General features: G+C 36.0%; 3 protein-coding genes across 3 annotated transcripts; 1 reads left to right on the top strand and 2 right to left on the bottom strand.

The window, feature by feature from the left end:
• Window positions 1–8,674: 8,674 nt before the first annotated feature.
• LOC147936304 (uncharacterized) lies at window positions 8,675–9,297 on the bottom strand. The gene is made up of 2 exons (XM_087468680.1): window positions 9,288–9,297; window positions 8,675–9,129 (listed from the first exon to the last, which is right to left on the bottom strand). Exons 1-2 carry the CDS (start codon window positions 9,295–9,297, stop codon window positions 8,675–8,677), a joined length of 465 nt encoding a protein of 154 aa, XP_087324806.1.
• LOC104719309 (putative protein phosphatase 2C 74) lies at window positions 8,985–11,960 on the top strand. The gene is made up of 5 exons (XM_010437201.2): window positions 8,985–10,036; window positions 10,340–10,723; window positions 10,811–10,928; window positions 11,014–11,237; window positions 11,397–11,960. Exons 1-5 carry the CDS (start codon window positions 9,761–9,763, stop codon window positions 11,751–11,753), a joined length of 1,359 nt encoding a protein of 452 aa, XP_010435503.1. The 5' UTR covers window positions 8,985–9,760; the 3' UTR covers window positions 11,754–11,960.
• Window positions 11,961–12,275: 315 nt separating this feature from the next.
• LOC104719310 (aspartic proteinase 36-like) lies at window positions 12,276–15,262 on the bottom strand. The gene is made up of 10 exons (XM_010437203.3): window positions 14,773–15,262; window positions 14,453–14,582; window positions 14,109–14,350; window positions 13,774–13,998; window positions 13,525–13,687; window positions 13,381–13,451; window positions 13,130–13,220; window positions 12,843–12,918; window positions 12,689–12,760; window positions 12,276–12,597 (listed from the first exon to the last, which is right to left on the bottom strand). Exons 1-10 carry the CDS (start codon window positions 14,988–14,990, stop codon window positions 12,449–12,451), a joined length of 1,437 nt encoding a protein of 478 aa, XP_010435505.1. The 5' UTR covers window positions 14,991–15,262; the 3' UTR covers window positions 12,276–12,448.
• Between the last annotated feature and the right edge of the window lie 2,446 nt (window positions 15,263–17,708).

Here is a 17,708-nt window from a genome sequence, read left to right on the forward strand (position 1 = left end):
GTTATCATGGTGAAAAGGAATCAAATTCTCAACTCATACAGAAGTTACTCATCTCTCTCCCAGCCAAGTTTGATAGCATTGTTAGTGTCCTAGAGAAAACAAGCGATTTGGATTCACTAACAATGTCAGAACTTCTTGGTATCTTAAAAGCACGAGAAGCGAGAGTTACTGCACGAGAAGAAAGCACAAGAGAGGGAGCATTCTATGTTCGTTCCAAAGGAAGAGAATCCGGTTTCAAACAAGACAACACCAACAGCCATGTCAATCAAGGCAAGAAGTGGTGTGGTTTTCACAAGAGCAAAAACCACTCAGCAGAAGAGTGTCGAAACAAACCGAAGAAGACGATCATGGCAAGAAACAGAAGAGTAACATCAAGTGTTACAAGTGTGGTAGAATCGTCCACTACTCCAATGAATGTCGCTCAAAGAACAAAGAGAGAGCACATGTAAGTCTCGAAGAAGAAGACTTAAGTGAAGATCATATGCTGTTTAGTGCAAGTGAGGAATCAACCACAACGTTAGGCGCAGATGTTTGGCTGATCGACAGTGGCTGCACAAATCATATGACGAAAGAAGAACGGTACTTCTCTCACATCAACAGAAGTATCAAAGTGCCAATTAGAGTTGGAAATGGAGATACAGTCATGACAGCCGGTAAAGGAGATATTACCGTCATGACTAGCCATGGCAAAAAAATCATCAAAAATGTTTTCTTAGTGCCTGGTTTGGAGAAGAACCTACTGAGTGTTCCTCAAATCATCTCAAGTGTCTATCAAGTACGTTTTCAAGACAAGAGATGCATCATCCAAGATGCAAATGGTAAGGAGATCATGGATATTCAAATGACAAACAAAAGCTTCAAGATCAAGTTGAGTTCAGTAGAAGAAGAAGCCATGACGGCAAATGCACAAATGGAGGAAACATGGCACAAGCGACTTGGCCATGTAAGCAGCAAGCGTTCGTAACAAATGCAAGACAAGGACTTGGTAAAGAGGTTACCAAGTTTTAAAGTTAAGAAGGAAGTGTGTGAGGCATGTAACCTTGGGAAGCAGTCACACAAAAGCTTTCCAAAAGAATCTCAAACGAAGACAAAAGAGAAGCTTGAGATTGTGCATACAGATGTATGTGGGCCGATACAGCACCAATCACTTGATGGAAGCCGTTATTTTCTATTGTTTCATGATGACTATACTCATATGTGTTGGGTATACTTCCTAAAACAAAAATCGGAGACCTTCTTATTATTCAAGAAGTTCAAAGCGTTGGTGGAGAAGCAATCAGATTGTACCATCAAGACGTTGAGATCCGATGAAGGTGGTGAATTCACTTCACAAGAATTCAACCAATTTTGTGAAGAAGAAGGAATCAATAGGCAAGTGACTTTGCCTTACTCACCACAACAAAACGGTGCAGCAGAACGGAAGAACAGATCCTTGATGGAGATGGCAAGAGCAATGCTTGTGGAGCAAGGATTACCGCTTAAGTTATGGGCAGAAGCGGTATATACTTCGGCTTTTCTACAAAACCGTCTACCATCAAAAGCAATCGAAGAAGACATGACGCCAATGGAAAAGTGGTGTGGACACAAGCCAAACGTGTCACACTTGAAGATGTTTGGAAGCATATGTTATGTGCATATTCCAGATCAGAAAAGGAGAAAACTAGATGCTAAGGCAAAGCGTGGGATTCTTGTTGGCTATAGCAATCAATCTAAAGGCTATAGAATCCTCATCTTGGAGAATGAAAAAATTGAAGTGTCGAGAGATGTGGAGTTTGAAGAGAATAAGAAGTGGAGTTGGGATAGACAATAGGAAGTCAATAAGATTGTTGTCTTACCCATCAATGACACACAAGAGTCAAGAGATCAACAAGGAGAAACCTCCAGTCATGTTCTATCTCAAATCACTGATCATGCGAACAATGAAGAAAGAGAAACCTCCAGCCCAGTTTTTTCTCCAACCGATGATCACGTGAGCGATGAAGAAGGAGACAGCTCAAATTCTCCAAAGAGATACAGATCTGTGAAGGAACTCATGAGAAATACACAAAAGGTGGTTCTCAAAGAAGCAGCTCACGTCATAGAAGTTTGTCTTCTTGCTCATGAAGAACCACAAACTTATGATGAAGCTTGTGATGATGAAGAGTGGAGAAGGGCCATGAGCGAGGAGATAGAAATGATCGAGAAAAACAGAACATGGAAACTAGTAGACAAGCCAAAGAAGAAGAATGTGATAAGCGTGAAGTGGATTTATAAGATCAAGACGGATGCAAATGGAAATCACATCAAGCACAAGGCAAGGCTAGTTGCAAGAGGTTTTTCTCAAGAATATGGAATCGATTATCTTGAGACTTTTGCCCCTGTCTCAAGATATGATACAATAAGAGCGTTACTTGCGTATGCGACTCAAATGGAGTGGAGATTGTATCAAATGGATGTGAAGTCTGCGTTTCTAAAAGGAGAGCTTGAAGATGAAGTTTATATCACACAACCACCTGGGTTTTTGATAGAAGGCAAAGACGACAAGGTGTTAAAGCTCTACAAAGCTTGATATGGTCTTAAACAAGCCCCAAGGGCATGGTATGGGAGAATAGTTTTTTACATCATTCAAAATGGTTTTGAAATAAGTATGAATGATGCGGCTTTGTACACTAAGAAGAAAGAAATAAGCACTCCGCTTACACCAAAAGGAAAAAGAAAAGGAGGAGAAGATGAAGACAAATAATTTGGAGATCCATCGAAGTATCGAAGCATTGTTGGAGGACTTTTGTACTTGTGTGCATCAAGACCTGATGTGATGTATGCAAGCTCCTATCTATCAAGACACATATCATCACCACGCATGAAGCACTATCAAGAAGCCAAAAGGATGTTAAGATACGTCAAGGGAACCTCAAGCTTCAGCGTGTTCTTTACAAGGAAAGAGACACCAAAGTTAATAGCTTACTCGGACAGTGATTGGGGCGGTTGTCCTGAAGAAAAGAAAAGCACCACAGGCTATGTTTTTAGTCTTGGATCAGCTATGTTTTGTTGGCAATCTTGTAAGCAGCAAACGGTGGCTTAATCAACGGCGGAAGCAGAGTACATCGCCGTATGTGCAACAACAAATCAAGCCATATGGTTACAAAGACTATTGGAAGACTTCGGTTTAAAGCTTGAAGAAGGGACTCCCATCTTCTGTGACAACAAGTCTGCAATAGCAATTGGAAGGAATCCGGTGCAGCATCGGAGAACAAAACACATAGAGATCAAGTACTATTTCGTGAGAGAAGCTGAGCACAAAGGACTCATTCAACTTGAGTATTGCAAAGGAGAAGATCAACTCGCGGATATACTTACCAAGGCTTTAAGTGTTACAAGGTTTGAAGAGCTTAGAAGAAATCTTGGAGTGAAACCGAGATATGATTAAGGGGGAGTGTTGAAGCATAATCAAATCTCGTATCACAACATATTTGCATAACATAACATATTTACATAACACAACACATTTACATAACACAACACATTTGTATAAATTAGTTATTTGATTAAGGGACGCAAGTTGTTCTGTTTTACAGTTGTGTATTTTGATCAAAGAGTTTTGTCTGGTCTGTTATCACAACACAATAGTGGGCTCATATAAGTATAGATCGAGTCTATGTAACACAACACAATCGAGTTTGTAATACATTCAAATTTCAGATCGATAACAGTATTACTTTCTTACTATGTTTTTCATCATCGTAAACACACAAACACAAAACATCAACAGATTAATCTACATCACAATCTAAACCAACGTAAGATTTTTTTAACCAGGAAATTTGCCAGCGGTTGATAAACCGACTGAAATTTCATTAGAGACACATTTCACTTTTTATGTTTTCTCCTTTGATGATATCTTTTTCATTTATTTTCTAATTGTTTCAATTATAACAAGAAATTTAATTAAAAAAATATACATAGATTATATAAACGATGAATTTTTAAGTTTTGTGTCACATAAAACAATTTACTCAAATTTTTGACGTAAAAGTAAACATAGTTTGTTAAACTGATGCTAAAATACTTAACGTCATACAATATTATAACGGTTTTTAAAATGATGCTATTTGGTTTATGTGAGTTTAATATTTGAAACGACTGCACCGAATTTTCAATCCTCGCACATAACAGATAGGAAACAATCTCAGCATAACCTCATAATTCTGATGAGATAACTGGCAAATTGCTCCTTAAAAAAACTTTCACAAATAAAGGTTAGGTCGAACTAACCCATAATCAAAATCCACATAACACAATCATCAAACGTACTTCAATTTAACAAACACATTACATTCGTAGACTCTAATCATTCCGCATCAGACTCTTTCAACATCCTACCAGACAAGCCACTTGTCCCCACTTCCCGAAACAAGCTTCACTTAAACATGTTTCCCAAAACACCATCTCATCTTAGTACTTAGGCACAACCAACCACTCCTTAGTGACTAACTAACAAGAGTGATGGGTGGGAATATTCCATTCCGCTCTAGCGGGTGGCTCTCTCTCTCTCCCGTGAGCCTCCTTCTCCATCATCCTCCACCAAGAGTGCTGAGCTTCCTTTACATCTGTCCCCAAATGCAGACGACACTGCTCCCTTCTCTTCTACTCTCACGGCACAACTAGAACTCAGCCCTCTTCGCTTCTCAGACCACAACCAAACTCGGCTCTAACAACTACCACAACTCCTATCTCCTTTTTCCCCTACCATTCATGGTTGCGACCCAAGTACGTAAGAAGGAGTAGAAGATTCCCTCCCCTCATTACTCTAGGCTCTTGGTTTAATTCCCCCAAACCAGCAAGCCCACTGCAAAATAAAAACAAATCGTAGCCCGAACCAACTTATGTGGTGTCGGTTGACACCCAACACCAAAGTTGGTTTGCAGACATTACAATATCAACATTTAAGGTCAATAACAATCGACGTTAACCGAGGTATTTTTTGTAGTGAAGTTAAGATGAATTGTAAGATAATTCATGATCTAAAAGAAAATGTAAAATAAACCTTCTTTATTTTTTTGGTTTTTTATTACATCTTCATTTATTTTTAAAGCCAACCAATTTGATCTTTAATTTCGTAATTAAAATTTCAAGAATATCGTTAGTAGAATAAATGTTTTAACCAATCCAATTTTTTGGGTCGAAAAATCTTATCACAATAGTTGAAGAGGAAAAAGGAATGCAAAAGGGAAAAGTCACATGAGACATATCACAAAGTCGTTTTCATAAGCGATGTGTTTGTCCTAACATCTAACAATATACCATTTTGTTCCATTTATGCGTTATTTGTCTAACTAATGCACTATTCTAAGATTTTCTTCACCTAGTTTCTCAAAATCCAATAGACAAGACATGTTAAGTTTCCCAAGTCAAATTTATTCGGTAAGGGGATTTAATTCATATTCATTTTTTTTTTTATGGAAAAGATTCTTTCGTTACGAATATGATCCTCTTGCTTTTCGGATCGACGTGAGTGGCTAGGATCCAATTACTAAAATAAAATTTAATTAGAAGTTATGATGGCTTCGACGCCATTGTTAGATTAGATCGTTAACATAAGCGATTAATCCTACCGGTTTATAAGTTGTGTTGTGTGTTTGAACCCTTAAAGTTACCAACTTTGTCTCATGATACCATGGCTTGTTTTCCTCCCAACTCACGAAAGAGCTTATAACTTAAATACCCATAGATAACTTCAACTTTACTTCTAAAGCATTTAACTATATATAGTCCCTTCGAAATGATTCACCAACACCTAACACAAAAAAACAAACCCCCCAAATTTTCTAAATACATTTAACATGAAGACAACAAAAAATCTAAAACGTATGTTTTGCTTCACCATCTTCTTCTCATTCTTCTCCTTCATCAGAAACAACATGGCCTTTCCTCTCTCTCTACAAAGTCTTGTTGGATCATGGACGAAAAAGGGCAAAGAGTGAAACTGGCGTGTGTGAATTAGCCATACAATTTCCAACCTGTAGTGGCCGAAGAACTGAGCAAGCAACAGGTGGATGACGTGGCCAAAAAGATAGTTGAAATGGGTTTCAATTGTGTTAGATTAATTTGACCACTTGATCCGGACCCGACTCAAATCTTACCTATACCCAGTGCTATTTTCTAAAAAACCCTTAAACATATACTATTTTTTTCAAAAAAAAAAAGTTACATGTAAATTTTTTTTTTGAACCCTTAGAGTCTGTGTCCTCGCACCTCCCGCACATGTCTAAGCTGACACTCATCCGGCTACAAATGAGACATTGGCTGATAATGTTACTTTGAGACAATCTTTTCAAAGTCTTGGTCTTACTGATGACATTTCTGGTTTCCAAACGAAGAACCCATCCATGATTGAACTTCCCTCATTCAAGCTTACAAGGTATGATCAGGCCAGCACTGACCCAGTGCAAGAAGTGCATTTGTACCATGTCTAGACCAAATTCAATTTTTTGTTTTTAACTTTACTCTAACTATTTAATAAACTCTGAACAATAGAGTTGTCTTTCTTCTCCTTTTTTTATGCAACATATCCTTGCTTCTCCTGTTCTATTTTGTTTTCAACGAAAATTATGCAACTACAACTAGCAATTATTAGTGAGATGAAATCCAAACAACTATCACAGCTAAAAAGGTAGAAAGTGGAAAATTATAATATGCATCCATAAATGATAAGATGTAAACAGAGCCGTGGTTCTAAGTGTTTTTAAGGCCACAAACGAAGAAAAATGGCTGTTTAAAAAAAAAAAAAACTTAACAGAAAAGCTAAAAAAATAACAATAAATAAAATGTTACTGCTTTGAGTTGAACCTTAGTTAGCATACACTCTGAAGGAAGAGTAATACAACTATATTAAACACACTTTGTGGAGAGAAAACCAAAAATTAACTTAAAATATATAACTACAAATACATATTTTATGTACTTGGCTTTTAAACGGACTCATAACATAGACACATTTATATTTTTAAATTTTTATCATTATATAAAATAATTTATTTCTCGAAACTTCTAAATTACATTTTAACGTGAAAGCATAGAATTATTAAAATCAAAGAAACATCGATAATTCCTATATCACATTTTAGTTGTTATTGAGTGACTAAGATGGATTGGAAGATGAATTTTGTATGAACTTCGAAGCTTCATTCTGTAAAATATCACATGTAAAAGATTTAAGTAATATATAAAGGGTTAGGGTCTCTCCACTCATTGCCAATTGGTTTTGAGTTGGAAGCTCACAGTAAAAGCTCGAATTTAATATGGTATCAGAGCAGGTTGTTTGTTGGGCCACCCCGTTGATGTTGTTCCCACATATGCGCACACTTCAGATGGTCATGCCTGAGCGTAAGGGGGGTGTGAGTATAAAATATCCCACATCGGAAAGATGTAAGGGATTTAAGTAATATATAAAGGGTTAGGACCTCTCCACTCATCGCTAATTGATTTTGAGTTGGAAGCCCACAGTAAAAGCCCGGATTTAATATCTACCTCACGCGAAATTGTAGTTTTAGATAATTTATGTAAATTAGCAACATCATTAAAGAGCTAGCTATGACTACATCTATTCTAATATATAAACTAGGTACTAACCTGCGGATAACCGCAAGCTAAATTTTTTGTTTTTGATAAAAAATTGTAAAAAATTATTTTGTTATTATATTATTTATTAGTTTTATAAAATCTAAGTTGTTAAACTGAACTGATATAGGTTTTATTTGATTAGATTTTTGATAAAAGAATTAACCCGGTCTAGTAAAAAATTTTGATAAAATTTGTAGTTGTAGATTTTATTAAATTAGATTTTTAAAATCTTAGCTGTTAAATTTTTAAGAATATTTTTTTAAGTACGAATTAGTTTAGATTCGAATAGATTTTATTTACTTTTGTAGATTTTATTTAAATTTGTAGATTTAATTTCATTTTTTCTGTCTACGATTTTTTTGTTTATTAATAATTAATAAAAATTAATTAATTAATTAAATTTTTCTAATGGCAATTGAATGTAAACTTTTACACATTTTAATGTTAGTTTCATATTTGTATTTCCCAATTAATATAGTAGGATGATATATTCTTAACTGGAATTATCTAAATTCATTAAATAGTATAGTTCATAATTTACCGTTTCAAAAATTTTATTTATTTATTTCAAATTAGTTGTCCATTTATGTTCTCAATACTATTTATGATTAAAAACAGTTTTATCAATAGTTTTCTCTTATTAATTAAATAATAAATTAAATAAAATATACATTATTTAAAAAAAGACAGAAATAATCAATTAATTATTCTCAATACTAATTGAGATCAATTAAAAAAAAGACAGAAACAATAATCAACTAATTAGTTGAAAACGGAAAGAGCATTAGTTGTCTTTTGCTAAACAATAATTGTAATTTATTTGAATAAAACTCTTTTTGGTCAGTAATTCTGACTCAGAATAATAAAAGTTAGCAATTCACACACTTTTTTTTTTTGATCATCTGATGTTATATTGATATAAGGTAAGCAAACCAACCGATTGTTACATAGATCTCCGACTAAAATGCTGTAGAAGCATTTGACCCCCTTCTAGTTCTATACAAAAAATTCACTTGTTACAATCACCAAAGCAAGGGCCTATACAAAAAATTCAGATAGTCACCAAAACTCAAAATCAAACAGCGGGCAAGAGTTGTTCCTCCAGAAACACCTGTTGAAGCCAAGAGGGATGGTTAGTGGCAACATAAGATTGAAGCCTACCCTCACTTGTTACACTTTTAGCTATGAGGAGAGCCCCTCTGTTTGAGATTGAGTTCTCCAAAAAAATATTCCAGTCTTTGATCCTATCCAAAGCTAGACGTAACTCCGTCGCTTGGTATCGAAAGGAAGGCCAAGCATCCGGCCGGTTGATAACCTTGTACAAGGAGTTATCCTGAAACGCAAACACAACCTTATTTACCTTGTGGCTTCTCATACTTTCCACTGCCCACATAAGAGATAAAAACTGAGCTTCTTTGAGTTCATGGATATTCTTGAAAGCTCTTCTGCTTTGCATCAAAACTATGCCATCTTGATTTCGCAGAACCCACGCTCCTCCTGCGAGATTATTCCTTTTGGACCAGGAACACCCTATTTCACACACTTTGATAAATAAATAAAAACAATTCACACACAAAAAAAAAAATTCCAGCTGTCAAAATAAAATTAGAAACTTCAAAATACTAAAAAAATAAAGTATAGATTAGAGAGAGATATACATAGAAGAAGAACAAAGAGAAAAAAAAAACAGAGCGCCATTATCGGAAGAAGTTGTGGTTGTTCCTTGAAATCCGATTCTGATTCCTTCCATTTGGATCCGATTCTATCTCCACCTTCAAGCGACTCTCTTCTTCCTCTTATTTCCGAAAAGATTCTCTTTTTTTCTTTTTGTTTTGTGGATGAGATTCTGGATAAACCAATCATCTATCTATTTCTGAATAATCTTATAAGGACTCTCTGCTTTGAACTAAAGATTCTTGGAGGCTCTTGTTTTTGTCTGATTCTACAGTTTTGTTTTGTTCTGAGAGCTATAAAGTTGATTCCTTTGAAGCACCCTTGTGAAGAATTCAGAGGTCAAATCGAAAAGGGTTTTTTGTTCAATTTGACAATCCTGGCGATAACTGAATTGAAAAGGGTTCCAAAAGGTCCATCACCTGAAAACAACGGTTTTGATTGTGTTGGTGGTTTGGAGTGCCTGATAAGTTTATTCAGGGCCCTTGATATGGGGTCCTGCTTATCATCTGGGGGAGGAGGAGGAAGTAGTAGGACTAGGAGGAGATCTCTCCATGGTTCACCTCATGTTCCTGGACCTGGGAGAAGGAGAAGGCCTCCCAAGAGGAGATCAAGGTCTTGTAGTTCTTCTTTTGACAACACCGAGGAGCCACTTCTCCATAGGATCCCTGGAAGGTTGTTCTTGAATGGCTCTACCGACACCGCCTCTCTCTTCTCTCAACAGGGCAAGAAAGGGCCTAATCAGGACGCCATGATTGTCTGGGAGGTGAGTTTGCTAACATCACCCACATGTGTTGTTTGCTCTTTTTGTTTCCTTAGAAACTGCCAGAATTGGAATGCTTGTTCCCTATGGCTCTTGTTGCTCTGATGAGGTCTTGAAACTATTTTTAGTCAGTATGTTTGCAATCTAGAGCTACAGTGTTAAAAAATTCATTACTTAATGAAACAATTAATCTACTTATCAGGGAAGCTAATTACATTTCTACTGTTTTTGGAACATATGGTTTGTTTGTTTTAATGGTTTATAGATGTTTAGTAATCCTGGTCGTTACATGTTTTATATGTTCAGAATTTTGGGTCTATGGCGGACACAATTTTTTGTGGTGTTTTTGATGGGCATGGTCCATATGGTCACATTGCTGCAAAGAGAGTGAGAGATTTGCTTCCACTCAAGTTAGGCTCACACTTGGAGTCTTATGTGTCTTGTGAGGAGGTTCTTAAAGAGATCAGCCTCAACAGTGGTGATAGAAAGATCTCGGAAAACCTTGTACATATATCTGCCAATGGAGAATCCCGAGTCTACAATAAGGATTACGTAAAGGATCAGGATATGGTTCAAACACTAATAGGCTCAATTGTTAAAGCCTACAGATTCATGGATAAGGAATTGAAGATGCAAGTGGATGTTGATTGTTTTTGCAGTGGAACTACTGCTGTAACCATGGTCAAGCAGGTTGTTGGACTAAAAGTTCTGATGTTGTTTCTCAGTTTGTTGCATGATAAAAATCATTTTTGATCGTTTGTTTTGTTTTTTCGTCAGGGTCAACATCTTGTTATCGGAAATATTGGGGATTCAAGAGCAGTACTGGGTACAAGGAACAAAGAAAATAAACTTGTTCCTTTTCAACTAACTGAAGATCTCAAACCAGATGTTCCAGGTTAGCTACAATTCATACAGTTGCCTCTGAAAGCCTTTTTTTTGGTTTATCAATTAATTAATAAATTGAGTTTTCTTGTTTCCAGCGGAAGCAGAAAGGATAAAGAGATGCAAAGGACGTATATTTGCTCTTCGAGATGAACCGGGGGTTGCCCGTCTGTGGCTTCCTAACCACAACTCACCTGGTCTCGCCATGGCACGTGCTTTTGGAGATTTTTGCCTGAAAGACTTTGGTCTCATTTCTGTACCTGACGTTTCATACCGACGCCTCACCGAGAAGGATGAGTTTGTTGTCTTGGCAACTGATGGGGTAAGATAAATCCAAGTATTTCTGAAAAACTATGAGTTCAGTTTAGTGAGCTCATTCTCTTAACAAACCTAGACATTGGATTGAAACCAAACGTTAATGGATGTTCATGTACCAAACTTGGTCTTGAGTATGTATTTATTTTCTTTAAACATTTGCTAGATTTGGGATGCATTGACGAATGAAGAGGTTGTAGAGATTGTAGCCAAAGCTCCAACACGTTCCTCAGCAGGTAGAGCCTTGGTGGAGGCTGCAGTGAGGAATTGGAGATGGAAGTTTCCAACTTCGAAAGTCGATGACTGTGCCGTGGTTTGCCTCTTCCTTGACTCCGAACCAAACAGTTTGTCAACTGCTTCCTTCTCAAAGGAAAAACACATCAGCAATGGCGTTACTGGACCGGAACGAGACACAGCATCAACATCAACTCCAGACTCAGGAACCGGATCGCCTGAGCTCAATGGAGTCAACAGAATCGACACACTTGTGAATCTCCCAGTATATGTCCCGACCAAAGAGTAGGAAGATAGAAAAGAGGCCGGAGCTCAATATCTCCTATCCTCTTATGTTTCTGTCAACACTTACTGTTTTGGTTATTTCAATTGGGTAAATTAGTGTTACACGCCCGCTTGTGTGTGGCTGATTGTACATATCTTCTCTTCCAAATCGTTGTAATACTTTTTGCTGCAATCTCTTCTTTCCTTTGTTAATAAAGTTTCTGATGCTGCATTTGAGTTTTTTGGCAGCAGTTATTTGAGAATTTTTTGACTGTTGAAAACAAATCAGGCTTTTTTGAGTCACTTGTGTGAAACAACTATGGTTTCAGTGAAACTGATTAGTATTTTTTATAGTTAGTGTTACATTAATTGCTTTTTTTTTGGAATTTGTATTGTTTCATTCTTCAATGTATTTTACTTAGGTGTAGTTTATTATCAACATTAACTACTACTATTATTCTTGTAGTCGGTCGAACTTGATAAGTATTTTTACAAAGAAACAGTTAAATGAAAAGATTAGTAAACAAAGATATTACCGCCAAAAGAGTTTTGAACAAAACAGTACATATATTTATCATTGAGAGTGTGTGTATAGTATACAACAAAGAATGAGGTGAGTGTCTATGTAAATTACATGATCCGAGAAGCCAAATCACACCCACAAAAGGATCAAATGAATCAAATAATCAAACCAATGAACTTCTTTTTTTTTTAGCAAAGCTATGAAGTAAAAGAATGGAACGCCCAAAATAGTATCGACAATAACGTTACAAGGGTTCCGTTAATCACCGAAGAACCCGCTGTGAGATTGTCTGCTCCGAGTGCGTAAGCCGCTCCTGATCCATCTTTTACTTTGATGCTTGACGAACCTAACGAAAACAAAATATTTTGGTGTGTTTGACTTCTTCTTTGATCATCCATATGCGTCATCTAACTAGTTCTTGAGTTTTAAAGACTTACAGTTGTGGTCAGCCCATCCAATCACCTCGTTCTCCAGATCGTATACTACTAACTTGTTTGAAAGCACCAAATCTACAGATGAAAAAGAAACCAAATCTGAAGTTTAGACACTTGAAGTGTAACACATGTTATGGTGTATGATCTGAAAATTTACCTCCCAAAAGGATCACATCGGATCCGTCCTCAGTCGTCATCCCACCAGATTGCCAACCAAAGCAATACATGTCTTCCTGTTTGGGAATATCATAAATTTTGGGGATGAGACAATTCATATCAACTATGTAGAACTATTCATACAAAACATATACTTGGAAAAAGTAAAGAACATGTGCAATTGAATCTAACTTGAACTTATATGGTTCCCCACAACAAAACCAAGTTTAACTATCTTGTTTTTATAATAAACACATGAAAGTGGGAAGCTGCATATTATTAACTTACACGAAGCGAGAAAAGATAGTCATGCGGATAAACAGTCATTTTGAGTGAGTCTTCAAAATGAAAATTGACTACCGGAAATGCTTTATCTGTGCTGCAAGTACAAGGAAGAATATCTTAGCTCACAAAAACTTGCAGCATGTAAAATAATCGAGATCCATGTAATATCTCAGAGCATCTTATACTAAAGACCTCCATTGGTCTCGAAAAAATAAAAAAAAAACTATGACCAGAGAGCAAGTTCATTATCTTACTTTGAAGTGAAACTGAAACACGCAAAAGTTTCCTGTACCATGTGCAGTTTCACCGGTTGTTTAGCAGTAATCTATATACAGAAAATACCGTGTCAGAGGGTTGTGAGACTAAACTAGAAACAAGTAGTGAAAAGAGAATTCCACCTTATCAATTAGTGAGGTGTACAGATTCTGTGGTAAGTAAGCTAAAGTGGTACCACTGTCAATTATGGTTCCTCCATTCCCACCAGAACTAGTTAGGCTTGGTGGAAGGTCAACAGGTTCACCATCCACATCCAATCCCTTTAAAACGACGTTGTAATGTAGCCTAAAAAGTTGTTATATAAAAGTTACTAAAAGAACCACCAATAGTTAAAATGTATATACCGCTGGTACAAATGCCTAATGACTTACTGATTAGGAACCAAAGGAGTTGTTTTCACTACTGGAGATTCCACTTCCCCAATAGCAAAAATCCCACCTCCATTCATATTATCCAAGCAATGTGAAAAGACTCTCTTCACACTCCCTCCTGCAGCTAGTTGTGAAATAACAGATGTGTTTGATTGTCCAAAACCCATAATACCATCAACTGCTGAATCAGTTTGTCCAAGCTGCCCAGATTGATTTTTTCCGCACCTGTCTCACAGAGGAATCCTTATTTTGATGAGCAGGGGAAGCAAGCTCATGAGTCATGACTCAATGAAACATCTGATGCAGTGATTAATGCCTATATATACTCAACTCACCCGAATACAACTTCCTGCGAAAGGGGTGCAGTTCGAAGATTTCCAGTAACTTGATCCAATGTAATGTTATCCCTTATAAAATCTCCATCACTTGTACTTCCATCTCCATACACAACATGATAACTACATGGCTTCTTCGCCCCACAAGTCTCCATTTGCATAATGTAGGAACAGAAATCATCCTCACAGCCAACTTTCTTCGAACTCGAGGAAGCTTTCGTGTCATACAATGATAAAGGTATCTACACAGCAAACGAAAACATACACATCTGAGAATCCAAAACATAGCTCGTAAGAAGGAAGTTTCGATAAACAACAGGGGTTTATAAAGAAGAGAAGCTTACACCAAGATCAGTTTTCACAGGACATTTAGGACACGGTGCGCAATTAACCCAAAGTATATCACTTCCTGTGTCAACTTGAACATAGTAATCTTTTGGTGGCGAACCAAGCTTGATTTTGGTGAAGTATAAACTGAAGAAAACAAAATGCAATTCTCATTAGTAACATTTTGGAAACCAAAATTTGACAAATGTGGGCTTCCGGTTAATTCGTTTCCGGTTTAATTCGGCGGTTTAAGCATTTTGATCTTATAAATGTGAAAACACGATCCAATCTAGAAAATTTGAAGAGGGTGAGAGTGATTATAAGAAGAAGGAGAAACCCGATGGAGTCGGCGCGGCTATCACCACCGAGAGGAAGGTCAACGTTGGCAAGCATACGAGCGTGACGGAAGCTGTCGTGAGATTTGAGCTCAGAGAGTTGTTTCTCTTTTCCGGCGAATTTATGAGTCACATTGAACAAGAAACTACCGGAGACAAGTTGGATCAACAAAATGAAAACGGCCGCAACAATTCTTGAAACTCTTATACTCAGATCCATCGCCACCACCAACCGCCGTAACTGTAGAATTTAATCTCCGATCTAAATTGAATTGTATTCTGGTGATGATGTGAATTAAAAAATAATCTATTGGTGATTTTTTTTTTAACGAGTTTGTGTTGTGATGAAGGGAAATGAATATGAAAGATAGACCAAAGGAAGCAACAGAGGAAGGGAGGGAGACATGGGAACGAGAAGAGAGGGAAACGTAAGAGAAAGCCACGCGTTTTCAACGGTGAACGAACTTTTTTTTTTTTAATCTCAATTTCTACTTTTCAAGAGATTTTTAAGTTTATTTGAAAAATATATATTTAATGATTAACAGAATTTTAACAGAATTTTAACAGAATTAACTTAAAGCATTTTAACTTTTTTTTTAGAGTCAAAAACTTTATTGTTGAGTAACATTTAAGAATTCTCGCGCGACTACGTAATATTTTTAGTCATTTGTTTTACTTTTCGAATTTAAGATTTTATTTTTGAGAAATTTTGTGTTATAATTTATTTAAAATAAATTCAATAATGTATGTAAGAATTTATCATATTATTTTAATATTTTGTCCATTATAACATTTGAAACATTTGAAAATGTATAGATTCAATAATGTTTTTTGGCGGCTAGGCCAACTTATTATTTGAGACTTTAATATCACACTTCAGAGAGCAACATATTATTTTCTATAAATTTAATATGTCTTTAATCTCCCAATTCTTTAAACTGTTGAGGTAAAAAAATAAATTAAAATGGTAAATCCTCAAGCAATAATTTTTCGTAGATTATGATTTAGAATTTCACTTTAGATACACTACTAGTACTAAAAAGGTAACATCATTTTTTAATGTCAACTTATCATTCTTTTTATATGTTTTCTTGTCCAACTTATGAATCATGTAACCATTGGTTTTAGTTATAACCAGAGGATACACCTCACTACGAGCGGATTAATATTTAAAGAATTAAGACAATGTTTAAATGTTACAATTTTATCTTTGGCTATGTTGATTCATAATTTTTTTTTTTACGGTATCAAATATAGTTTCAAGTTCTTTTTTTTGTTTACTTTTGTTCACTATTTAAATGATATTAGGTTGCTGAGTTTTTGAATTGTAAACTTTGATGTCTATATTCAGAACTGTGATAGATTTTTTCATGATAAGAAACGACATTAAATTATTTTTTAATGTTTTCTTTGAATAATACTGTGACTGAATAGAAAGTATGGAGAGCATAAAGTATGGGTAGCATGCATCATTATGATTAATCTTAATAGTACGAAATCTTAACTTTATACAATGATATTATAAGTTTTGCCCTGAAATGCTCTTATCTATACCTCATGACAATAGTAAAACATGTTCCATGCGATTATTTATAGCTTAGCATGTTTGTTACTTGTCAATTATTTTCCAACAAAGTGAACGTTAATTTGATATTGTATCTACAATTGGTAGCGCACACAAAAAGATTATGCGGCATAATTTATGTAAATCACTTAAGCTTCACTATATGCAATAGACACATATACACTCCATATACATTATTTGAATTGCAGCAGATGCAACAATATAAGCAAAAAACATAACTATTTAGTTAGTTTTTCCGACCAAAAACTACATATAGAATTTGCCAAAATAATGCTCCTTGTAGGTGTGCCTTTTCATAACCACGACATGCTTGAGTTAAATCCCTAACCATAGACATAATATATGTGAACAACATTAGTTCTGTTGGCTTCAAATTTTAGAGTATAATGAAGAGCAAAAAAGAAATAAAAAATGCAAGGAAGACGAACATAACAAATCTGATCGTAGAGAAAATGTAATTAATGCAAGTAATTCTTTTTTTATTTTTTTGGTAAACATGTGAAGATTCATTACCAATTTTTGATTTTTTTACAGAATACAAGGACAACAATGAGAAGCAGAACAATAAAATCTAAAGCATACAACATTACAAAAGAACACCGCAAAACTAAAGAAGACAAAAAGGATGGTGCAATCGTTGGAGGAGGAAGAATCTCAATTCAATCGGTTTTGCCGCGAGTTATCTGCACCCGAGAGACAGCCCTCAAATACTATGACGATGCAGGCCTACAGTTTTTCCGAGCGCAAAGATCATCTTTCACTTGCACGGACAAGCCAAATTGGAAGAAGTCACACCAACAAGAGCCCCCTACTCAGAGAAACACACTTCCAAATTGTAAACCACTGGCAGTAAAGAAAACTCGAACTGCAAAAGTAGAACCTTGATCGATGGAGAACCAGCTTCGTTACAGCCTATGCGCTGATAACTTTGAACCTACATCAGATCCGCCACAACGATTAGACAGCCGCAGCTTCACTGGAAAAGATCTAAGCCATCGCCATTGGTCTCAGAACAAAGAACCCGTCTGAGTTACATCGGACCCGCCACAACGGTGACATCGCAGCTTCGCCGGAAAACAAGGCACCACCAGCCGACGTGGTTAACCGCTGGACCACCGGAACATTCTTGCATTGAGCGAAGAGAGAAACAACACCGGGACAGAGAAACAAAGACCACCACCATAAGTAATTCTTCTTATGTGAAGAGATACATAAAGACTGTATACGAAATATGGAAAAAAAAATTAAGGGATCAAAAAAGCTCTGAACATTTTAACAAAAGATGCATCATATAGTGAAAGTATTTCTTGTCATCCACCTGGTTATTGAGGAAACAACAAATATAGTAGATTA

The sequence above is a fragment of the Camelina sativa genome, chromosome 10, assembly GCF_030686135.1.
Source record: "Camelina sativa cultivar CO46 ecotype springtype chromosome 10, ASM3068613v1".
NCBI lineage: Eukaryota > Viridiplantae > Streptophyta > Magnoliopsida > Brassicales > Brassicaceae > Camelina > Camelina sativa.